The sequence below is a fragment of the Neovison vison genome, chromosome 5, assembly GCF_020171115.1.
Source record: "Neovison vison isolate M4711 chromosome 5, ASM_NN_V1, whole genome shotgun sequence".
Lineage (NCBI taxonomy): Eukaryota > Metazoa > Chordata > Mammalia > Carnivora > Mustelidae > Neogale > Neogale vison.
In genome coordinates, this window is record NC_058095.1 from 19,467,733 (window position 1) to 19,493,283 (window position 25,551).

General features: G+C 42.3%; 1 protein-coding gene across 8 annotated transcripts in view; it reads left to right on the forward strand.

Annotated features, from left to right (window-relative positions):
- BRCA1 (BRCA1 DNA repair associated) overlaps nt 1-25,551 on the forward strand; it is a 68,452-nt gene that overhangs the window by 28,264 nt on the left and 14,637 nt on the right. For 3 of the 8 annotated variants that reach the window (XM_044247830.1, XM_044247832.1, XM_044247835.1), the window contains exons 9-16: nt 66-142; nt 756-4,196; nt 4,595-4,683; nt 10,076-10,247; nt 17,885-18,011; nt 20,217-20,407; nt 21,479-21,786; nt 24,053-24,140. In XM_044247830.1, the coding sequence (XP_044103765.1) occupies nt 66-142; nt 756-4,196; nt 4,595-4,683; nt 10,076-10,247; nt 17,885-18,011; nt 20,217-20,407; nt 21,479-21,786; nt 24,053-24,140 (4,493 nt within the window). The remainder of the gene's footprint in view (nt 1-65; nt 143-755; nt 4,197-4,594; nt 4,684-10,075; nt 10,248-17,884; nt 18,012-20,216; nt 20,408-21,478; nt 21,787-24,052; nt 24,141-25,551) is intronic. The other 5 variants (XM_044247833.1, XM_044247834.1, XM_044247836.1 and 2 more) reach the window with 3 other exon arrangements.

The window sequence follows — 25,551 nt, forward strand, 5'->3', positions numbered from 1 at the left end:
TATTTGACAATCTGTGAGCGTAAAACTAGTGTTTTCTCATTGAAGCTTCTGTCTTTTCTCTGTAGTGTGGGAGATGATGAGTTGTTACAAATCACCCCTCAAGGATCCAGGGCTGAAGCCAGTTTGAATCCTGCAAAAAAGGGTAATGACAAGTCTTCCTAAATTAACAGGCACTGAAGAGAGAATGGGTAGATTCTATACCGTAATCAGATTATTCTGAAGCGCATTTGGAACATTTATAATTCACAACATCTCTTTGCAGAGTTAGAATGTCTTTCTCAAATGTCATGATACAGGCTGATCTGTTTCAATGGCAGGAGGCTGATGTGATTATAATAGTACCCTGTGTAACTGGTTGTTACCTTTTACATTTAATTGATGTGTTTTTGTTTCATCTTTTATACATTGTATTTAAATATAGGGAGTATGAGTCTGAAGATAGAACGGAGCGCTGTATAGCTCATTCCCAGTCTGCTTTTAGTCCACTGTCAGAGGTTAGGGAAATAGGAGGTGTGGTTTATCAACAGGGAGAATTCTGAAATTAAGTATTTGGGGTGGAAATAATGAGAATCTAGATAAATAGGAATTCTGTGAAAGTGCATGAGCTACATCTTTCGTATACTTGGTGGTGGATGAAATCAGGTTCTCTGAAAATAGCCATGTACTTTATTTCCACCCCCAAGTTGTATTAAGTGTACATGTTTCTTCATGATAGTTCAGTTTTTAAGCACCTTGTTGTTTTTGTATGCTTTCAGCTGCTTGTGAAATTTCTGAGGATATAACAAATAGTGAACGCCATCAATCCGATAATAAAGATTTGACCACCACTGAGAAGCATGCAACTGAGAAGCATCCAGAAAAGTATCAGGGTATTTCTGTTTCAGACTTGCATGTGGAGCCATGTGGCACAAATACTCATGCCAGCTCATTACAGCATGAGAACAGCAGTTTATTACTCACTAAAGACAGAATGAATGTAGAAAAGGCTGAATTCTGTAATAAAAGCAAACAGCCTGCCTTAGCAAGGAGCCAACAGAGCAGATGGGTCGAAAGTAAGGAAACATGTAATGATAGGCAGACTCCCAGCACAGAGAGAAAGGTACTTCTGAAAGCTGATCCCCTGTGTGGGAGAAGAGAACCGAAGAAGCAGAAACCTCTAGGCTCTGACAGTCCTAGAGATTCCCAAGATGTTCCTTGGATAACACTGAATAGTAGCATACAGAAAGTGAATGAGTGGTTTTCCAGAAGCGATGAAATGTCAACTTCTGATGATGACTCACATGACGGGGGATCTGAATCGAGGACCGAAGTAGCTGGTGCAGTAGAAGTTCCAAACGAAGTGCACGGATGTTCCGGTTCCTCTGAGAAAATAGACTTAATGGCCAGCGAGCCTCAGGATGCTCTGATACGTGAACGCGAAAGAGTCCACACCAAGTCCGTAGAGAGTAACATCGAAGATAAAATATTTGGGAAAACCTACCGGAGGAAGGCAAGCCTCCTTAACGTGAGCCACATGAGCGAAGATCTGCTTATAGGAGTGTGTGCTGTAGAACCTCAGACAGTGCAAGCCCACCCCCTCACGAGTAAAGCAAAGCATAAACGGAGAACTACAGCAGGCCTTCATCCTGAGGATTTTATCAAGAAAGTAGATCTGGCCATCGTTCCAAAGACTCCTGAAAAGCTAGTTGAGGGAACCGACCAACTCGAGCGAAGTGGTCACGTGACGAAGATTAGAAATAATGGTCCCGAGGATGAAATAAAAGGTGATTGTGTTCAGACCGAGAGAAATGCTAACCCAACAGAATCCCTGGAAAAAGAATCTGCTTTCAGAAGCAGAGCTGAACCGATAAGCAGCAGTATAACCAAGATGGAACTGGAATTAAATAGCTCCGGTTTGAAAGCCCTTAAGAAGAACAGGCTGCGGAGGAAGTCCTCCACCAGGCACGGCTGTGCGCTTGAATTCGTAGTCAGTCGAAATCCAAGCCCGCCTGATCGCAGTGAACTGCAGATCGATAGCTGTTCTAGCAGTGAGGAGATGAAGAAAGAACCTGCGGACCAGATGCCAGTCAGACGCAGCAAAACGCTTCAGCTCCTGGAAGAGGAAGAACCTGCAGCTGGACCCAAGAAGGGCAGGAAGCCAGGTGAACAGATACATAAGAGACTTGCCAGTCATGCTTTTCCAGAGCTGAGTTTAACAAACGTACCGGGGTGCTTTGCTAACTGTTCAAGTTCTAATAAACCTCAAGAGTCTGTCCACCCTAGCATCCGAAGAGAAGACATAGAAGAGAGCCGAAGAACGACTCAAGTGTCTGGTAGTACCAGAGATCCCAAAGAGCTGCTACTGAGTGGAGGAAGAGGTTTGCAAATTGAAAGATCTGTAGAGAATACCAGTGTTTCCTTGGTACCTGATACGGATTGTGGCACTCAGGACAGTATCTCGTTGCTGGAAGCCGACACCTTAAGGAAGGCAAAAACTGCACCAAATCAACGTGCGAGTCTGTGCACAGTAATTGAACACCCCAAGGAAACTATCCACAGTCATTCTAAAGATACTAGAAACGGCCCAGAAGGCTTTGCGGATCCACTGACGTGCGAAGATAACCACACCCAGGAGACAAGCATAGAAATGGAAGAGAGTGAACTTGATACACAGTATTTACGCAACACGTTCAAGGTTTCAAACCGTCAGTCATTTGCTCTGTTTTCAAATCCAAGAGATCCAGAAAACGACTGTGCAATGGTCTATGCCCACTCTGGGGCCTTAAGGAAACAAAGTCCAAAAGTCACTCCTGAATGTGGACAAAAAGAAGAGAATCAGGGAAGGCAAGAGTCTGAAATCAAGCATGCGCAGGCAGTTCCTGCAATGGCGGGCTTTTCTGCAGTTATTCAGGAAGCTCAGAAGCCAGAAGATTATGCCAAATGTAGCCTCAAAGGAGGCTCTAACCTTTGTCAGTCATCTCAGTTCAGAGGCAAGGAAACTGAACTCCTTATTGCAAATAACTGTGGATTTTCCCAAAATCCTTATCATATACCACCACTTCCTCCCATCAGATCAGGTATTAAAACTCTTTGTAACAAAAACCTGTCAGAAGAAAGGTTTGAGCAGCATTCAATGTCACCAGAAAGAGCAGTGGGAAATGAGAGCGTCATTCAGAGTACAGTGAGCACAATTAGCCAAAATAACATCAGAGAAAGCTCGTTGAGAGAAGTCAGCTCAAGCAGTGTTAATGAAGTAGGTTCCAGTACAAACGAAGTAGGCTCTAGTACTAATGAAGTAGGTTCCAGTGGAGAAAACATGCAGGCAGAACTAGGTAGAAACCGGGGACCTCAATTAAATGCTAAGCTCAGGTTAGGTCTTATGCAACCTGAAGTCTGTAACCAAAGCCTTCCTGTAAGAAATTGTAAAGATCCGGAAATGAAAAGGCAAGGAGAAAATGAAGGTATAGTTCTGTCAGTTAATGCAGATTTCTCCCCATGTCTAATTTCGGATAACCCCGAACAACCTATGGGAAGTAGTCACGCTTCTCAGGTTTGTTCGGAGACACCCGATGACCTGTTAAATGGTGACAAAATAAAGGGGAAAATCAGCTTTGCTGAAAGTGACGTTAAAGAAAGATCTGCTGTCTTTAGCAAAAATGTCCAGAAAGGAGAATTCAGAAGGAGCCCTAGCCCTTTAGACGATACACATTTGGCCCAGGGGCAGAAAAGAGGGGCCAGGAAATTAGAGTCCTCAGAAGAGAACACGTCTAGTGAGGAGGAAGAGCTTCCCTGCTTCCAACACTTACTATTTGGCAAAGTAGCCAACACACCTTCTCAGGCTACCAGTCACAATGTTGTTGCTGCAGAGGGTCTGTCTAAAAAAACAGAGGAGAACCTAGACTCACAGAAGAGTAGTTTAAGTGACCTCAGTAACCAGGTACCATCAGCAAAAGCATCCCAGGAACATCACCTGAGTGAGGAAACGAGGTGTTCTGGTAGCTTATTCTCTTCACAGTGCAGTGCTTTGGAAGACATGACCGTTAATACAAATACCCAGGATCCTTTCTTGATGTTTGATGCTCCTTCTGAACAAGTGAGGCATCAGTCTGAAAACCTGGATGCTCTGAGTGACAAGGAATTGGTTTCAGATGATGATGAAAGGGAACTTGGTCTGGAAGAAGATAATCACGAAGAACAGAGTGTGGATTCGGACTTAGGTACTGGAACCAGGTTTTTGTGTTTGCCCCCATCCGTTTTCTAGAAATGAGCTAACTGTTGGTGCCTTGTCGGGGAGAACATTTTACAAGTTTCCAAGTGCAACTAAAGTCACTGCTAATTAAACTTTACACATGTTCCTCTAAGGTGCCTTTCCTTAAAAGTGCTTTACCCAGCTGGCACATCTTCTCTGTTTGAATGAGATCTAATTGTTGGCTGACTTGTTTCTGGTTTGCTATTGTTATGATTTCCAAGAGGAAATCTGGGTGTCCCAAAACAAGGAGCGTAATCATTCTGCATAATACAAAAGTGAAGTTTGTCCTGCCAGTAGGAAGACGGGTATGGCCAGTTGTGGTACGTGCTGTTTTTACATCTGAAACTATTTTTATCATCATTTAAGGTGAAGTGGCATCCGGGTACCAGAGTGAAACAAGCTTCTCTGAAGACTGTTCGAGATTGTCCTCTCAGAGTGATATTTTAACCACACAGGTGAAAAGTTTGTGTGGGTGTGTACGTGTGTATGTCGTGTCCTCTGCATTCAGTAGAGTGCATCCCACATTCTGACATTTGCTCGTATGATCCTTTTTTATTTTTTATAAGATTTTATTTATTTATTTGACAGAGATCACAAGTAGGCAGAAAGAGGGGGGGAAGCAGGCTCCCCGCTGAGCAGGGAGCCAATGCAGGGTTTGATCCCAGGACCCTGAGATCATGACCTGAGCCAAAGGCAGAGGCTTAACCCTCTGAGCCATCCAGGCGCCCTGCTTGTATCATCCTTTAGAATCAATGGTCTAAGTGTTGTATGTGGTGCCTCATCTCCTCAAAGTAGATTGTAAGCATCTGAACTGAACTCATGCTGGCTTTCATTTCCCACTCACACACACATACACAGCAGCTGGCTGAGAACACTCAATCCGAATTTAATGAATAAGCTAAACCTTCAAAACGAATTCTCCCTATAGCAAAAAATATCTATGAAAACACTACTGTACCAAAGAGAGGGATATGGTTATTCTTGAGACCAAAGTGGAGCCTATAGAGTTCTCTTTCTACTGGAGACGATCCGACTTTCGTTGCTTCATGGAGATTCTTTTTGTTCTTTTTCTTCTAAGCTGGTAGTAGTTTGTTCTTTGGTGCCTGTAAGTCCTCTTTTTTCTTTAAGAAAGAAAGTACACAATTTTACTTCCTGTATTTCGTGGTCAAGACTATATTGGGGTTACTTACGAACAGGATAAGAGCCTGTCATATCTTTTTTTTCTTTTTTTTAAAGATTTTATTTATTTATTTGACAGAGAGAGAGATCACAAGTAGGCAGAAAGGCAGGCAGAGAGAGAGGAAGGGAAGCAGGCCCCCTGCTGAGCAGAGAGCCCGATGCGGGACTCGATCCCAGGACCCTGAGATCATGACCCAAGCCGAAGGCAGCGGCCCAACCCACTGAGCCACCCAGGCGCCCGAGCCTTGTCATATCTTACGGCATTTGATAACATGAATGTTTCAGTACTGCAGAGAGAATAGTCTCAGAAAAGCACTCTATCCCAGTGTTTGTTTGTTTGTTTGTTTTAATATTTTATTTATTTATTTGACAGAGAGAGACATAGTGAGAGAGGGAACACAGGCAGGGGAGTGGGAGAGGGAGAGAAGCGGACTTCCTGCTGAGCAGGGAGCCCAATGCAGGGCTTGATCCCAGGACCTGGGGGTCATGACCTGAGCCGAAGGCAGACTCTTAATGACTGAGCCACCCAGGCACCCCATCTATCCCAGCATTTAAAGATTAACACGAACATCTTCACAGAACGGGTAATAGGGAAAATAGAAGACTGGGAGGAGAAAGAGGAAGCCCTACTTTCTCTGAATATCCTTTTATGCCTTGAATTTTATACCATGTGGATTACCCAGTAATAATTATTATTAATTTATAAGTTCTTCATTCTTCTTTATATATGTGCACAAAAGCCTTATTTTTTAAAAAATATATTTATATCAGGTGTGCTTGGGTGGCTCAGTGGGTTAAGCCTCTGCCTTCGGCTCAGGTCATGATCTTAGGGTCCTAGGATCGAACCCTGCATCGGCCTCTCTCCTCAGCAAGGAGACTGCTTCCCCCTTTCTCTCTGCCTGCCTCTCTGCCTACTTGTGATCTCTCTTTCTCTTTCCATCAAATAAATAAATAATATTTAAAAAGAAAAAGAAAACTCACTTAAAAATATATATATATATATATATTTATATTTATTTATTTGTTTGTTTATTTATATTTATATATTTATATCAGGGTGCCTGGGTGGCTCAGTCATCATCCCAGGGTCCTTGGATTGAGCCCTGCATCAGGCTCCATACTCAGTGGGAATCTTGCTTCTCCCTCTCCCACTCCCCCTGCTTGTATTCCCTCTCTCACTCTGTCTCTCTGTCAAATAAATAAATAAAATCTTTTTAAAAAAATTATATATCTCATACTCCATGTACTTATATCATAATGTTGTTTTATCTATTGCATTGTTTCCTCCCATGATTCATTTCTAATTAGTATACAGTATTCTGTCTTTTGGATAAGCCATGATTTTTTTTTTAAGATTTTATTTATTTATTTGACACAGAGAGAGAGATCATAACTAGGCAGAGAAGCAAGCAGAGAGAGAGGGAGAGGCAGGCTCCACGCTGAGCACAGAGCCCGATGTGGGGCTTGATCCCAGGATCCTGGGATCATGATCCGAGCCGAAGGCAGAGGCTTAACCCACTGAGCCACCCAGGCGCCCCGGATAAGCCATGATTTTTATGACCTGTTGCTGAATATGAGGGTTATGGGCTAAGAGGCACAGTTTGCTATTATGTACAGCATACCTGTATGTAACTTTTATCTGGTAATATCTTTTATTTTTTAAGTAATCTCTACACCCAACGTGGGGCTCAAACTCACAACCCCAAGATCAAGAGTTTCATGCTCTACTTACTGAGCCAGCCAGGCGTCCCTCTAGCAGTATCTTGATAACTAAATATTTGCCCATGTTCCCAGTGCTTTCCTTAGTGTAAATTCCTAGGACTGAAATGTTTGGTCTTTGATACATATTGTTAAATTGTTCCTCAGAAAGATTGAACAAATCTAAATTCTTCCAGCCCCTGTGGTACTTGATGGTTCCCATTTCCCTGTTCCTTTGCCAACACCAGGTGGTATCCAGTTTTTAAATCTTCTAATTCTTGGCATTGCTGTGAGGACTATAGAAAGAAAGGGCTTGTCTTCTGCTGCCCACAGAGCAGATTCCTCTAGGACTGAAACCTGCTGGAGTCAGGAGGAAACCTCTTCCGTACCTGAGTTGTCACCAGTGTTCTTCCCACCTACAGGATTACCATGGTGACTGAATGAACAAAAAGACCAAGGAGGCCTTTTCTCTGCAACTCCTTGATCCTTTCTGTGTGTGGACTTGGGACTCTGTCGACCTTTCACGAATGCCTTTCACCTTTTTGTGCCTTGTGTTTTAAGGTTGTAGGTCCTGGTTTCTGATTCTGTCCAGCCTCCTTGTTTTTTATATTTCTGATCTTATTTGCAGAGATACGTCTGTTTGTTCAAGATGCATTCTGCAAATTGTTTTTAACAAGCATCTACTCCAAAATAGACTTAAGGTCAGATTTCCTGGCTAACCTAAATCTAGAGTAGCACAGATGCAAAATGATTGCAGTAGGATATTTTCCCTCTATCTGTTTAATCAAACTAAGGAGAAGTATATAGGAGATAGAGAAATCCTAATTTGGTACCATTAGTATCTATTTTTTATCAAAGACTGACTGATTATATTCATTCATTCATTTCTGCATTAAACATTTACTGAGTGCTTAACTACCTGCTAGGCATTGGGAATACAAAAATGATTAAGGAAGGATTCCTCCCCTCAAAAGGGGTCAGTATTCCACTTCCATATGCTAATGCATTAGCAGTATAAATGAGGTAGTGTACTATAAATGAGGTAGAGTACTATCATCCTGATAGTAGATGTAGATGGGGGGGATTTCTGAAGGAGCCATTTGAGCTGGACCTTGAAGGAGAAGAATTTTTCCAGATAGAAAGGGGAAGGAGGCAGCAAGCAAGGCAAAGACAGAGGCATGAAATGTCCAGAAAGCAGGGTTGTCCTATGTGACTGGAAAACAGGACATAGGGGTAGTTGAGGGAAAAATAAAAGATCAGGGTGTGTAAGGCCTTTTGAATGCTATGCTTAGGAATTTGGACTCTATCCTGAGGGCAGGAATGAGTAATAATGATATATTGTTCAGAAATATTAACTTATCTGAGCAGTGGTATACTACTAAGGTCTTTATGGAAGAAAGAGACATGATAAACATGGCTTTTAAAGAACTTCCACAGTAATGCAGCTGTATTAAAAGAGATCAGAGTAGCATGTTGGGAATAGAAAAGAAGAATAGGGCTAATTCCAGAAACACTTAAGAATTAGAATTTAAAAAAAAAAAAAGAGAGAAGAAAAGCCTCTGTAAGCAATTTGGTTTTGGTCTCCCAAATGTATCTGGGCAATTACCTACAGGGGAATTTAGGTTATAAAGTAATTCCTTTGGGAAAATCCAAAGGAATGTTCTCTAATTACAGTTCTCTGGTTACTATTTTTCCTGATTTTTCTAACCTATTTAATGGCCACATGGAGGTTAGATGTGATGGTCGTGCCAGAAGTGACTAATAGGGCTTCTGAAGCTTGTCAGATAGCTGTGTACTCGGTTTCCTGCCAGATTTACAGAGGCAGCCCCAAGGCCAGGGTGTGATCAGCGACAGAACTACCTACAAGCACCACGTGGTGGCAGTGGCCCTGCTGCACACGTTGGTTGCAGGGCGGTCTCAGGGCAGCAGCAGAAACCTTGTGACGCTGGGAATACATTTTCTGGCCATAAAACCTGCAAGCTGTGAACTCGGTGTCGCGGGAGAAAGTAGATGGCTTGTTTTTAGTAGAGGGCAAAGTCATTTGCAAGGATCAGAAGCAACGAAGGGTGAAACAGGCTGTTTCCCTGGGGTTCGCCAGCAGCCATGGATATTCCTTCTAACCGCGCTGAGGAAATATGTGGTTTGGAAAGCTCTCTGTCGAATAAATAAATGACATATTAAAAAAAAAAAAAAAACCTAAGACTTAGTAGATTTCTTCTTGAAATGAAGAAACAAACATCAGAAACCCTGTAAGCAAGAAGAGCCCATTATCTTGAATTGAAAACAGTAACTATCCTTACAGGATTTCCCAGGGCTCTTTCTGCTAGATGATGATGATCTCTAGGTACCCTCTGAGAACAGCAACACTGTGAGGGCTCTAATCCCCAGCATGCCTCCCATATAATAGATTATTTGGTCAGCAAATAATTTTTGAAGGAACAAATAGATAAATCAATGGGTTAGCTCTTTGCTCTCTCTCTTTTAGAGACTAAATGGTCCAAGAATGGCAGAAAAGGAAGAATCCTCACCAGCCAGAAATCAGACATTATGTGTATGGACTCATCCAAATCCCATAAGAGTCCTACGGTACCAAATCTGTGAAACACAGCCTGTGTAAAATATTAACAGAATCATGCTGATTTTAAATATTGTGTTTGAGTACCTTCATTGTTTTCTTTTGCTTCCTATCTTTAAAAGAAAATAACCAGCTTTGAAAGAACATCGCAATAAAGCCAACTCTGTTGGGGAGAGTTTGAGGAACTGATGTAACTCAAACATTATTCTGAAATAATTTCATGGGCATTAATTGCAGGAGTGTGGTTGGATTAAAAGGTGTTCAGCCAGAACTTATGATTCCATACTAGGTGGTTTCCATTTCCATGCTAAAATTAATTGGTGTGACATACTTTTGCTCTCTGGCAAGTCGCTAAAAGAGTGTGACTTTCCTGGTGTCATTTCTTGTGTTTACAGCAGAGGGATACCATGCAAGATAACCTGATAAAGCTCCAGCAGGAAATGGCCGAACTGGAAGCTGTGTTAGAGCAGCACGGGAGCCAGCCTTCTCGAAGCTCCCCTTCTCTCGTGGCAGATTCTTGTGCCCCGGAGGATCTGCTCAATCCGGAGCAAAACACATCAGAAAAAGGTTTGTCATACTGGCCAAACTCTGGTATGTTAAGCAGAATTCTTCTCCTCCCTAAGCCTTTATCCTGCTACAAAGTGTGGGCCGTGGGTGCCTGGGTGGCTCAGTTGGTCAAATATCTAACTCTTGACTTTGACTCAGGTCATAATCTCAGGGTCCTGGCATCAAGCCCCACATCTGGCTCCGTGCTCAGCACAGAGTCTCCTTGTCCCTCTCCCTCTGCTCCTCCCCCTGCTCATGCTTACGCTCTCTCATTCTCTCAAATAAATAAATAAAATCTTAGGGGGAAAAAAACATGTGGGCCTAACTCCAACATTTTATGTTCTTTGCTCAGCAGAGGTTTGCTGAGTCACTTCATGGGTAATTTTATTTAGAGCCTTGCCTCTGGCCCCTGCTCACAACTGTTTACCTTACAGAGTAACCAAAACAGTCATGAAGTGTCGTCGTCTGAGTACACACAGTGAGGAGATGCTATGGGGAGCCCATAGGAAAGAGTGTGATGGCAGAGACTGGAACTAGGCAACCCTTTATTCTAGAAAGCTTGGAAAAAACAACACTTAGACTTAGTCCTTTTTTTGTTTGTTTGTTTGTTTTAAGATTTTATTTATTTATTTGTCAGAGAGAGAGGAGCGAGAGTGAGCACAGGCAGAGAGGCAGGCAGAGGCAAAGGGAGAAGCAGGCTCCCTGCCAAGCAAGGAGCCCAATGTGGGACTCGATCCCAGGACGCTGGGATCATGACCTGCGCTGAAGGCAGCTGCTCAACCAACTGAGCCACCCAGGCAACCCAGACTTAGTCCTTTTTTTTTTTTTTTTTTTTTTTTAAAGATTTTATTTATTTATTAGACAGAGAGAAATCACAAGCAGGCAGAGAGAGAGAAGGGGGAAGCAGGCTCCCTGCTGAGCAGAGAGCCCGATGCGGGACTCGATCCCAGGACTCTGAGATCATGACCTGGGCCGAAGGCAGCGGCTCAACCCACTGAGCCACCCAGGCGCCCCAGACTTAGTCCTTTTAACAGTGGTGTCAGGTCCCAAAGCCCTATTTATTTATTTATTTATTCCCCCCCACCGCCTTTTTTAAAAGATTTTATTTTTTCACTTGAGGGAGAGAACGAACAATAGGGGAGGCAGAGAGAGAAGCAGGCTCCCCACCGAACAAGGAGCCGGATGTGGGGATTGATCCCAGGACCCTAGGATCATGACCTGAGCCGAAGGCGGACACTTAACCGACTGAGGCACTCAGAGAGAGAGCTGTCCTAGGTGTCAGGAATTGCACCATGATCCACAAAAAGTCCAGTTCTGCGGAAGAGCCTGGCGCTTTATCACAGCATCGTGGTCATCAGCAAGACCAGGTGGACCTCTGAGAGAAGGCGTTTGAAGTAACCAGGCAGCTTGGAATTGATCAGAGCTGACTTCCTATAAGAAGTGAGCAATGAGGGAGCCTGGGTGGCTTAGTGGTTAAGCGTCTGCCTTCAGCTCAGGTCATGATCCCAAGGTTCTGGGATTGGGTCCCTCCATTGGGTTCCTTGCTCAGCGGGGAATCTGCTTCTCCCTCTCCCGCTCCCCCTGCTGGTGTTCCCCTTCTTGCTGTGTCTCTCTCTGTCCAATAAATAAATAAAATCTTTTAAAAAAGTGAACACAGACCTGAGGAATAACATGGCATAAATGAAGGAAAACGAGCTGAAAGGTAAGGTTGCATCTTTAACTGGGCTGAAAGGTAAGGTTGCATCTTTAACTTGTGGTGGTGAGAGAATAGCACATCAGGCAGCTTGTAAATAGGGACAGATCCCCAAAACACAGGTGAGAGGAAATGCTCAGGCACAGGTGCTTGACCCGGGGGTGGAGGGCAGGGAGAGGGAGGTAGGGGGCTGCCGCTTAGGGACCTGTAGAGGCGGTGCGCCCCCCCCCCCCCCGCCCCGGCAGAATGTTTTTCACTACTGTCTCCGTGATAGCCACCCTGCTAACTTCCTGTGAAGGTTCCTTCTTCGTTACTCCCTTCCCCTGCTGGGGGCCTTAGGCCCTGCCTTTTCGTCTTTCTAGGAACTCAAGTCTTAATTCTCCAGAAGAGTGTGGCCCTGGTCCCAGAATGTGCCTTGCAGTATTTTTGTGTTCAGGGAGAAACAGTAGCTCATGCATGAGGAGCTCGGGACTCTGTTGCTATGGCAGTGGTTCAAATGTATTTCCTTAAATGCTTTCTTTGTAACCGTACCTTCATTTAGTTCCTCTCCCAGATAATGAAGCCCAAAGTCTCGTCCCCGGCACAGCTCTCTTCTTTGGGGTGCTTTCACCCTCTTCAGTCTAAAAACAGACGAGACTTCCCATGTTAATGCACAGCATAGAAAATGTTACTGTCTGGCTTTGAATATGTGTGTAAATCTACTGTCTCTGCTTTGGAGTGTAGTGTGTACGCATTTATTTTTTTCTAAAGATCTGCAGATAATGTGTTTCTTGTGGCTTTCTTTCTATTTATTTATTTATTAAAGGTTTTATTTATTTATTTCACAGACAAGAAATCACAAGTAGGCAGAGAGGCAGGCGGGGAGCGGGGGGAGCCGCCGGACCCTAGGATCATGACTTGAGCTGAAGGCAGAGGCTTTTTTTTTTTTTTAAAGAATGTTATTTATTTATTTGTCAGAGACAGAGGGAGAGAGAGCGAGTGAGCACAGGCAGACAGAGAGGCAGGCAGAGTCAGAGGGAGAAGCAGGCTCCCTGCCGAGCAAGGAGCCCGATGTGGGACTCGATCCCAGGACCCTGGGATCATGACCTGAGCCGAAGGCAGCTGCTTAACCAACTGAGCCACCCAGGCGTCCCAAGGCAGAGGCTTTAACCCACTGAGCCACTCAGGTCCCCCTTGTAGCTTTCTTTCATTTTAAAATTTCATAAATGCTATATATTTATACATTATGCTTTACTTTGGACTTTTGGAAACTTTTGAAAATTTCTCCTGGATCTCTGTATAACATTTTTTTTTTAAAGATTTTTTTTTATTTATTTGACAGAGATCACAAGTAGGCAGAGAGGCAGGCAGAGAGAGAGAGGGGAGAAGCAGGTTCCCTGCTGAGCAGAGAGCCCGATGTGGGGCTCGATCCCAGGACCCTGAGATCATGACCTGAGCCGAAGGCAGAGGCTTAACCGAGCCACCCAGGCACCCCTCTGTATAACACTTTTGTCAGGAGCTTTTACTCTATCCTTTATAGTAAACTTATACACAGCCTTCTTTTCCATGAAATTATAGTTTCCTCAGACTTCTGAGGTAGATGGGTAAATATTGAGAGGAGAAAGAAGAAGCTTATGAAAATTTCCTAGTTTAAAAGAAAAAAGGAGGGGCACCTGGGTGGCTCAGTGGGTTAAGCCTCTGCCTTCAGATCAGGTCATGATCTCAGGGTCGTGGGATCGAGCCCTGCATCTGGCTCTCTGCTCGGCGGGGAGCCTGTTTCCCTTCCTCTCTCTCTCTGCCTGCCTCTCTGCCTACCTCTGATCTCTGTCTGTCAAATAAATAAATAAAATCTTTAGAAAAATAAATAAATAAATACAATTTTAAAAGAGAAGAAAAAGAAAAAAGTCCTTTCTCCCAACTCCACAGAGAGTGTCCTCCATGACCTTGTACGTTGGCAAAACTGAAATATGTTGTGCAAATTGCTCAAAGCCTACTTCTCAATAAGATCTACCATGAACCACCATATTTTCTATTGTAACTTTGACCTGTCTGACTTCTCCAGCTCTACTCCCCACTGTTGTTCCTTTCATAAGCCTTGCAAACTTTTAATAATACACAACTTGTTTTGCTTACTGTTTGGAGTTCTTCCTCACCTCCCACTAGAATGTAGATTCCATGAGGGCAGAGAACTCTGAGAACACAGTAGGTACTCAGTAAATACTTTAATTCACATTATTCAAAAACCCACCCCACGCTTACCGAAAGGAAATTTTGGGGTATGGATTCTGAAATTTGGGGGCTTTATTTCTGAAACAGTGTGTCAACCTAATATCAACTCAAGTTTTGCAACTTTTCCTTTCTTAAGTTGGTTTGAATTGAACTAAAATTCAAGCAAACTTTTTACTTCTTTTTTTAAAGATTTTACTTATTTGTCGGGCGCCTGAGTGGCTCAGTGGGTTAAGCCTCTGCCTTCTGCTCAGGTCATGATCTCAGGGTCTTGTGATCGAGCCCTGCGTCGGGTTCTCTGCTCGGTGGGGAGTCTGCTTCCTCCTCTCTCTCTGCCTGCCTCTCTGCCTACTTGTGGTTTCTGTCTGTCAAATAAATAAACAAAATCCTTAAAAAAAAAAAAAAAAGATTTTACTTATTTGTCAAAGAGAGCGAGAGAGCGCACAAGCAGGGGGAACAGCAGGCAGAGGGAGAAGCAGGCTCTCCACTGAGCAGGGAGCCTGATGTGGGACTCGATCCCACAACCCCCGGATCATGACCTGAACTGAAGGCAGATGCTTAACCATCTGTGCCACGAAGGCGTCCCCCAGGCAAACTTCTTGATCTAGGAAGGGTAGTTTTGTTTACCTTCAGCTATAAGGACATTTTTTTTTTTATTAAAGATTTTATTTATTGATTTGACAGAGAGAGATACAAGTAGGCAGAGAGGCAGGCAGAGAGAGAGAGGAGGAAGCAGGCTCCCTGCCGAGCAGAGAGCCCGATGTGGGACTCGATCCCAGGACCCTGAGATCATGACCTGAGCCAAAGGCAGCGGTTAACCCACTGAGCCACCCAGGCGCCCCAGGACATATTTTTTTAATGCACTTTTTATTTTTGGATTATTTTAGATTTATAGAAAAGTAGCAATGATAGTACAGAGAGTTCCTGCAGGAATTCTACCACTTACCTAGTTTTGGTTTCCAAATATCACTCTACATCACCATGGTGCTTTTGTCACACCCAAGAAACCAACATTGGTAATTACTAGTAACAAATGAAACTCTAGACTTATTTGGATTTCCTGGTTTTTATTTTTAAAATCCTATCTATTTGTCTCTATATACATGACTTAAGATCCTGTATACATATTTTATTTATATATACATGCATGTATATATATATTTTTAAATCTCTGGATGGCAGGATTATGGATGTTTAAGATCCATTTTTTTTTAAAGATTTTATTTTTTGAAGGATGTAGGTCCTATACTTTGTAGTTTATCATTTCTTAAACCTGAATTTCATTATAGGTTCTGTATTTTGTAGTTTATCCTTTCTTAATAACGATCCTTCTTCTGTGATTTTTTTTTCCTTTAATCCCCCCATACTTTTCATAATTCTTAGTGCATAATAGGCAGTAAGTTTATTAAATGTTTGGTCTAGCCCATATTCCCTACCCATGAAGAATATAACGGGTTAAGACCCCCAGAAGAGGGGTACCTGGGTGGCTCAGTCGGTTAAGTGTCTGCCTTTGACTCAGGTCATGATCAAGTCCTGGGTCATGGGATAAAGTCCCACGTCGGGCTCCCTGCTCAACGGGAAGTCTACCTCTCCCCTTGCTTGTGATCTCTCTCTCACACTCTTTCTCTCTCAAATAAATAAAATCTTTTAAAGGTGGTGGGTGATTTAAGAGGGATCATTCCAGGACTTGGGCTCTGGGTCCTGCTTTATGAAATAAGGATTGAGGAAGAAGAAAAGCAGAAAACTTTTTTTTTTTTTTTTGACAGAGAGAGATCAGTAGACAGAGAGGCAGGCAATGAGAGAGAGGGAGAAGCAGGCTCTCTGCTGAGCAGAGAGCCTGATGCGGGTCTTGATCCCAGGACCCTGAGATCATGACCTGAGCCCAAGGCAGAGGCTTAACACACTGAGCCACCCAGGTACCCAAAAAGCAGAAAACTTTTGCCCAGTGTTTCTTGTATACTCTTCAGGTATGAAATCCAACTCAGGTTAGTTTAATTTCTTTGTCGTTTGAGCCTTATTATATTGAAAAGAGCGGGGCACCTGAGTGGTTGAGTCAGTTAAGTGTCTGATGCTTGGTTTCAGTTCAGGTCATGGTCTTGGGGTCCTGGGATTGAGCCCCATGGGGTTTTGGGCTCAGCTCAGAGTCTGCTTAGGATTTTCTCCCTCCCTCTCCCCCTCCTCCCCCACCCCTGTTCTCGAGCACTATCTGTCTCTCTCTCTCAAATAATAAATAAAATCTTTAAAAAGAGAAGAAAAGAGCAACTTGTATGTCAAATATTTAGACAATGGAATGACTTTAATATCTGTGTTTGTATCTAAGGCTCCTCCCTGCCCCATACCTTTTCACTCTTTTTTCCTTTGATTTTTTTAAAGATTTGATTTATTTATTCGAGAGAGAGTGAAACCATGAGCAGGAGGAGAGGGAGAGGGAGAAGGAGACTCCCCACTGAGCAGGGAGCCCTACATAGGGCTTGATCCCAGGACTCCAGGATCATGACCTGAGCTGAAGGCAGACACTGAGCCACCCAGGTGCCCCTCACTTTTTTTTTTTTTTTAAACCCTTTCCAGTGGTTGCTTCTGTTTGGTGTGATTCCTTAGAAACTATGCATTATCTTTTATCAGTTATTACCCTGTTTTGGGGGGTAAGTGATACTCAGTTGAAAGAACATCCTGTTGATTCACTGTAAGACTGCTTGCTTTCAGCAGCTGGGAGTTCCTGTGTTTCTAACGCACAGATCCAGAAAAGAGACAGAAAGGAAACTAGAAATAATGCATTGGAGGAGTAACTCAGGAGATCAGTGATTATTGCCCCCCACCAGGCTACCTAGTGACTTAAAAAACAGTTTAATATAGCCTTTTGCTTAAATTTTTCTGTCTTTGTTTTATGCATTTGAACTTCTCTAATAAAAGCTCAAAATAAATTACAGTCATCAGTGACTTTTTAATGGGTAGAAGACATTTGTAATTTTAAGTGTTTGTTTTTGCTTTTTAAAAGATTTCTGCCTCAAAGGCATTTCCTAGAAAACAGTGGTACAATAATGCATTTGGAGGAATTAATAAATAAAAAGGACGCACTAACGTGTCAGAACTTTGCCTTGGGTCTGTTGTCTGTGTTTTCCTTTTCCTGTGCCATTTCATCAGCAGTTCCATAGATTACTTCAAGGTTCCTTATCAGTCAGCTCCTTGGTTTATGTGTGTGTTGGTTTTTTGGTTGGTTTTTTTCTTCGTCATTGAAAATGGGAAGCAAAATGTCACCTGTTTTTTCTTTCTCCTCCACTGCTCCTCTCTTATTTCCCCACACGTGCAAACAGCCCATGCCCCCATCCTCTACAGTCTTTAATGTGGAGGCAGTAGGGAATGTGCTTGGTGCTTTCCGGTACTTCTCTTTCCTGTTATCTAAGGGGAGGGATTTCAGAATAATTTATTTTGCTGCAGAGATAAAAATTCATTTCCTATTCTTGTTTCCTTATCATTCTGGGCCAAAAAGTGTATGTTTTTCCCAGCCTCGTCTCAGCCAGGTATCTCCATTTACTCCATCCTAAATTGTTTCCTTTCACTGTCCCTACAATTTTTGAGTCGTTTATTTTCATCTGGTGCTGCATCACTTCTGTTTACAAAATTCTGCCTGATATACTTGTTTAAAAACCAATTTGATTGTCACAGGTTGCTGCTTTTGAAAAAATCGATATCCTCACCTGAATTACCACCATCAGGACAAAGCAGTAAAGTAGATTTCTTTGTTTTCTCATTCCATTTAAAGCAGTATTCACTTCAGAGAAAAGTAGCGACTATCCTAAAAGCCAGAATCCCGAAAGCCTTTCTGCGGACAAATATCAGGTATCTCTGGATAGTTCCACCGGTAAAAATAAAGAACCAGGAATGAGAAGGTAAGAAGAAATAAATCTGTAGAATCTAAGTAACATCTTTACTTATATCGAACTCTTATTATTAAATTTTTTTCACTGTCCTTTTTTTGTTTTTTTGTAAAGAGTCATTTCTAACCTCTCATTGCTCTAGGACACTTCTTTTGTTTAATTCCGCGGGTTTTCTGAAACTATATAAGGCCTGAGGTACGAGGTGAGAAATGCACAGTAGATCTGTCCCTTTCGAAGGGCAGAATAAAATATAGAACTGAAACCTAAAGTCTGGCAGCTGAGGCAGACAGGCAGCCCTGGCCCTGATTGAAATTTTGGCCTCTCTAGAAAAAGTTTAGCTATTGATTTACCCCGGGAAAATTCAGAATATCTCTCAGGGATGTCTATGCAATTCATTGTTGTAAGACTGTGCAGCACTTGATGTTTTCAAAAGTACTTTATCCGCTTCCTCGTTGGATCTTTACAATACTGTGAGGATAAAAGGACAAGTTGGGACTGTTCTTTCTATTTGATAGTTCAGGACAGAACCTCAGAGCCATTAGAGTCCAGCGTCTCACCACTCTAGGAAGGAAAAGGAATTTGTATTTATTGAGTTCCTACTGCGTATACATATACTTTTATTTTTTTATTTATCTTCCTGAAAATACTTGACAAGTTGTTGATAATCTAATCACACTGTCTTTTAAGCCTCGTGAACTGAGGGTTTATTTTTGAGCCTGGAAACTGACATTGTGGCTGTGACAGGAGTACGGAGATCTGGCCTCCATAAACCCATGTTTAGAGGGAATGACCTCACTGCCATGTTTTAATCTGTTGTGCTAACCATCCATTTAATATTTACGCTAAATATTCCTATACCTCCTCCTCCTCCCCAGTGTACCCTAAAGAGACTTCTATTAAAGAACCTGCACATTAGGGCACCTGGGTGGCTTAGACAGTGAAGAGTCCAATTCCTGATCTCAGCCCAGATCTTGATCTCAGGGTTGTGAGTTCAAGCTCCACAATGGCTCCATGCTGGGTGTAGAGCCTACATAAAATATATATTTCGTGTATATATATATATACATACACACACACACACACACACGTATATATGTAATCTTTTTTTTTTTTTTTTTTTAAGATTTTATTTATTTATTTGAGAGAGAGAGACAGTGAGAGAGAGCATGAGCGAGGAGAAGGTCAGAGAGCGAAGCCGACTCCCCATGGAGCTGGGAGCCGGATGTGGGACTCGATCCCGGGACTCCAGGATCACGCCCTGAGCCGAAGGCAGTCGTCCAACCAACTGCGCCACCCAGGCGTCCCGATCTATATGTAAAGGAAAAAAACCTACACTTTGATTGAACGTCCTCTCTCTAGTAGACTACCTGAGAGCTGTGGTTCGGGTTTTGCTCATCTTTAATGCAGAGCCTACTTTTATTGCCTGACTTGTAGTAAACACCCAATAATTGTTTAATAGACAATTATTTAATGTATTTTGATTATTAAATTATGTTATAATATCTTAAAATCCATTATGGTAGATTATATATTATAATAATTTTATTACTTATTAAAGACCATTGTTTACTATGTAAAGGAAACTATAAATAATGCATTTGAGGATGAATTCCTCAAATCTGTTAAGTATCCTTTAAATCTGTTGCTAAGTATCTTATTCTGCAAAGCCCTAAACACCTGAAAGAGTGGAGGATGGAATCACTCGGCACATGTGCTCTTCTGACAGTATTTTATAGCTGGCTTTTGTTTTGAGAATGGCTTTGGACGTCAAAAAGGTAGGAGGTAGGCATGATTCTATGAATTCTGCTAAAATTGGGTAAAAAGAATGAGTGTATAAATGTCAAAATTAATCAGCTTTCTATTTTCATGAGAGATCTGATTCTAATACATCCATTTGGACTCAAGTGGAGTAGCACATAGAATTTGATTGAGTGAGCGGCAGTGGAGAATTTGGTGAAATTTGCTGACACGCTTTTAAACAGCTGAGAGATGGCCTGCCTCAGCCCAGACCCTAAGCAGAGCTGTTATATGTCAGCCCTGACGTACTGGCAGGCTTCATGAATCCAGGATTCTGGGCAGTCACTCGGGTTCTTTTTCGCTAGTTATTCCCCATGTCCCTGAAGTGAGCTGTTCCACTTGTGCGTCCACTGCCCGGGAAGGGTGATGAGTCCTTTCACAAACTGTCGTGGTATGTTTCTCCCTTCATCCTTCTTCTAGGTCTTCCCCCTCTCAGTCCCGGTTGTTAGATACGAGGTGGTATGTGCACAGCTGCCCAAGGAGTCTTCAGGACACGGACTGCCCTTCTCAAAAGGAGCTCATTAAGGTTGTCAGTGTAGACGAGCAACAAGCGAGTAGGTCAGAAGCGCGAGATTTCATGGAGCAGCCTTATTTGCCAAGACCAGATCTGGGTAATACTTCATCTGTTGTAATGGAGAAAACACATCTGTTTTACTTTGAATCTGACCTAAAGATATTTTGGTTAATCGGCTTTTAAGATGTCTAACATGTCTAGTCTATAGTGAATGCTTCTCTTACACTTAAACCCATTTTAGAAAAATAATTTGAATATTAATCAAAATTTACATGAAAATTATTGCAGTTCTTAGTCTGTCTTTATTGGTTTAACTCCAACAGTTTTGAGGATGGGAGAGTCATGTGCTCTGAATATTTTATTTCAACTGTTAAGAATTCTAGGGCCCTAGGGCCGCCTGCCTGGCTTAGTCAGTAAAAGAAGCAACTCTTGATCTTGGGGTCGGCAACTCTTGATCTTGAGATCGTGAGTTTGAGCCCCACAATAGACATAGAGATTACTTAAAAATAATAATAATAAAGTAAAAAAATAAAGAATTCTAGGGCCCTAGAAGTTTTCAGCCTGTCCTTTATTGAAAAATGAGTCCGATCTCCAAAGTAAGCTCTTATTATATGAATTAATGAATATAAATGACTATGTATTTTATGCCTTATAAATCACTTTAAATGAGTGGTGTGTTTTATGGCTTATAAATCAAAGTTTTAATCAGTAAAGAAAGTTTTAAATTAGTCCTCAAAAACACATTATCATAAAAGGTGCTCTTTGGCACCTAAATGTTGTATTTGGCTGTGTTCATTAAGGTCATTTAGGAATCTCACGTTTTCTTTAGCTATGCTTACTTCCTGGTGGAGTGACGTTTTCTGAAGCATTTCAGAAATGTTCTTCTAGGGGCGCTTGGGTGGCTCAGTGGGTTAATCCTCTGCCTTCAGCTCAGGTCATGATCTCAGGGTCCTGGGATCGAGCCTCACATCGGGCTCTCTCCTTGGCAGGGAGCCTGCTTCCTCCTCTCTCTCTGTCTGCCTCTCTGCCTACTTGTGACCTGTGTCTGTCAAATGAATAAATAAAGTCTTTAAAAAAAAAAAGTTTAAAATATAGAATCATGATGAATACTATTTGTAATTGAAGATTCATCATCATGTGGGTTTAACTTCTTCCCCATGCTTTTCAGAGGGAACCCCTTACCTTGAGTCTGGAATCAGCCTCTTTGATGACCCTGAGTCTGACGCCTCTACAGACAGAGCCCCAGAGCCAGCTCATGTTAGCCGCATGCCAGCTGCAACCTCTGCATTGAAATTACCCCAATTTCAAGTTGAAGAATCAGCCAAGAGTACAGCTGCTGTCCATATTGCTAATACTGCTGGGTACGATAAGAGGGAAGACAGTGTGGGCAGGGAGAAGCCAGAAGTTATATCTTCAATAAAAAGAGTCAACAGAAGAATATCTATGGTGGCATCAGGCTTAACCCCAAAAGAATGTGTGAGTGTATTTATGTATTTCCCTAACACCTGAGACGTCTTAACATATTGCAAATAGTTTTCAATACGTACTAGCAATGAATAACGTATAAGAAATCTAGGAACCAAGAATGATTCTATGTAATCTAATTTCCATTGCTAATTTCTGAAGATTGGGGCCTAGGTAAAGCTGTAGCATAAACTATTTTGTATATATTTACTTAAGAAAATAGTTATTAAATATTAGCAGAAAGGGTATAGTTTTGAGTATAACATAGAGCTTTTTAATTTATTTTTTTAATCTAAAAAACCAAGTAAGTATAGTTTTAATCCCCAGAGGAAACACCTTGGTTTACATCTGAGTGAATTTACAACCATAATTAACTAAATCCAAAGTGCTTCCAAGCAAATGGCCAGATAGTGGCATTTCTCCAGTGTTTGTCTTTATCCCGGCTTGTAACATAGTTTTTCCATAGCTCGCTCTATCATTTCTGCCCTACAGCACCCCTTCCCTATTAGGATTTGACATGTCCTTGGGCCCCTGGTACCAGAAATAGGAATTATTTCACATTGTAGAAAAATATCCATTAAAATATTAAGACCACTGAAATTTTGTTTCTGCTTGGGCTGAGTGTAGATTTCAGACATCTTAGGAAATTAATCTCCCTGGTAATTAATCACCATTGGTATCCTTTCATAATAAAATAGTTGAATGAATATTTCTTTAATATCATAGAATAGCACACCAGCGTATCAGATGGATGAAATAGTGGGTGCCATTTATTGCACACTGAGAGATGACCCAGTCATTCTTAAGTATTTTTCTTAATATATCCTTCCTAGGCTTCCTTTAACCCTTTCTTAATATAACCTTCCTAGAACCATTTCTCGCGTCTCTATAGGTAGCAGCTCAGGGGCCAAATGTATCCTACTACTAATCCCACTGTATCTACTATGTCTGCCGTAGTAGATACAGTGAATAAATTCTCATCAATAATGCTAAAATTCCCATCTCACAGCCATGTGGCCAGATCAGCTATTTGTTCTGAAAATTCATACCTTCGTCTGCTTATATTGCTCTTGATCATTTACCTATACCTCTAGAATTCCCATTTATTCATTGAAAATTAGCATTCCCCTTTGTTTTGTGAGTTCGACTTTTCAAAGAGGCTAAAATGATCTAATCTTTCCTTGCCACGGAGGACTCGGCGGAGCTGCAGATTAGACTGTAAGTGACTTGGGTACGTGTTGTCTTTAGGCAAGCCAAGAAGAAAACTTTTCGGCTCCATTCAGACTTGCTGAAGTGTGGTAAATTTATTATGAAAGCTGCTGACTGTAGTACACATGATTAATTCCGAAGCCCACATTAAGATGATCTTTTCAGCAATTGCTGTTCTAACTGAACACTGTTTCAAGGCTGGGATTTCAGCAATTAATCAGTTCAGAATTGCTAATGATCCTGGCAGAAGGGCAGTGGCAAAAGGGGGAGGATGTCATTAGCTTCTCTAGCCTCCCTTTTGCAGTGCCCTGTGGCAGTAGGGAGCAAGCAGCTTAAAAGAAAGATGACTGCTCTCCGTTGCAGTTTTGCGCAGCCCAGAAATATTGGCAGGGGTGGCCGTGACTAGTACAAGATGGCCCTTAGGAAGAGGAGTTGTTTACCAAACAGTAGCTACTGATTATGTCAACTGTGTCGGTAATGGATCTGGTTAATCCCTTTTACTGCTTATTGATTTTTATTTGATTGATAGATAATAGCCAGAAGGCTGTATCTTTCTTTTCCGATGCATCTGAGTCTCTTCCAATCCTTATTCTTAAGGGGAAATTGATAGCTTTTGCACTGACCTTTAGAAGCATCTTGAATGTTTTGTAACTCTTAGAGGGTTGAACTTTATTTTCAGCCACGTACCTGTGGCATAACTTTGAACAGGCTGGTCACCTCTTGGCTTATAACGTGTAGGCAGATAAACCTAAATTATAGTAGAGCATCACTCTACAAAGGAACTGGCTTAGGGAATCAGATGATATGGGCTATTAAAGGTAAAAATTATTATTTTTGAATCCTGGGTTGTAATTCTGTGTCTGTGAGTGCAAACTATTTTAGAATTTTTTCCAATGATTTCTACATAATTTTTTATTAAGTTACTATTTATTTTGGGACTTCAGGCATGTTTGAATAAAAGGGATGTACGTTTTATGAGGGAAATGGAGAGTCAAAGCTAGGGTAACTAGCATTCTAAGCTATGTACTAGAGGTAATTGATTATAATGTAATATTTGATTTGATTTTAGATGCTTGTGCACAAGTTTGCCAGAAAACACCACATCACTTTAACTAATCAAATTTCCGAAGAGACTACTCATGTCATCATGAAAACAGGTATACCAAGAGCCTCACAGAGCATGTTATGTCTGTTGCATAAAACTACATGAAGAAATGGGAGAATCTGTCAGTCAAAGGATGGATGACAGTCTTCCAACAGTTGATCAGTTATTTATGAAAGAAAAATAAGGGGCGCCTGGGTGGCTCAGTGGGTTAAGCCTCTGCCTTCAGCTCAGTCATAATCTCAGGGTCCTGGGATCGAGCCCTGCATCGGGCTCTCTGCTCAGCGGGGAGACTGCTTCCCCCTCCCTGCCTCTCTGCCTACTTGTGATCTGTCAAATAAATAAATAAAATCCTTAAAAAAGAAAGAAAAAAAGAAAAATAATAGTTTTGCTATGTCCTGACCCCCTTTTGTTTGGGGTAAGATCTGGAGAGTAGTGAGCCAGGAATGATGAACCACTTCTCATCCACCCTGCCTAGACGGCACTGTGTGAGGGGCTGTCTGATAAGGCAGATCCCAAATCCTGGAGGAACGCATGGGGCAAAGAGGGGAATGAAGTGAGTTCCCACTCTTAATCTGGGCAGTTGTGGGTGGCCGCCTGGGTGGCTCAATCGGTTAAGTGTCTGACTTTGGCTCAGGTCATGATCCCAGCGTCCTGGGATCAAGTACCACATCAGGCTCCTGAGCAGGGAGCCCGCTTCTCCCTCTTCCACTCTCTCTACTTGTGTTCCCTCTCTTGCTTTCTCTCTGTCGATAAATAAATAAAATCTTAAAAAATAAACAAAAACGGGCAGTTGCAAACACTAGCTCCATGTCCACTCTGTGTCCTAGCTCCATTCATGCACGTGGACTGAGCATGTTGACAGTTTTTCCGGGAAGCAAGTATCCTGTCAGCTCTGAGGTAGCCTAGCGTATGAACCAGGAAAAAGAGACGGGGAAAATTCATTTCTCCTACACCTTCCTCTTTTTCAATCTTAATTATGGCTTGTGTGATAACGGAGACCTCAGAGGCTTTTAGCTAAATCTAAGTAAACATTTCAAGGCCGCTGAAAAAGCACATTTGGAATTGGGCCTTGTGTACACAAGCCTAGCGTCCAGAGCAAGAGAAATGTAGATGCTGACCCTCCCATCCCCCCACAATGCATCCTCTGCAGGAGCGACTGCCTGGAAGGTAACGTGCTCTCCTTTGGCTTTCTTTTTAAGCTGGTCACTGACCAACTAGAGTGTTTCTGCAGAGATAGAGGTAGAGAATGAGGATAGGGGGAAAGGAATTCAAAGCACTGTCATTTGAAGAACAGAGGAAAGAATGGAAAGACCAGGGGCGCCTGGGTGGCTCAGTGGGTTAAATCTCTGCCTTTGGCTCGGGTCATGATCTTGGGGTCCTGGGATGGAGCTCCACATTGGGCTTTCTGCTCGACGGAGAGCCTGCTTCTCCCTCTCTCTCTGCCTACCTCTGCCTGCTTATGA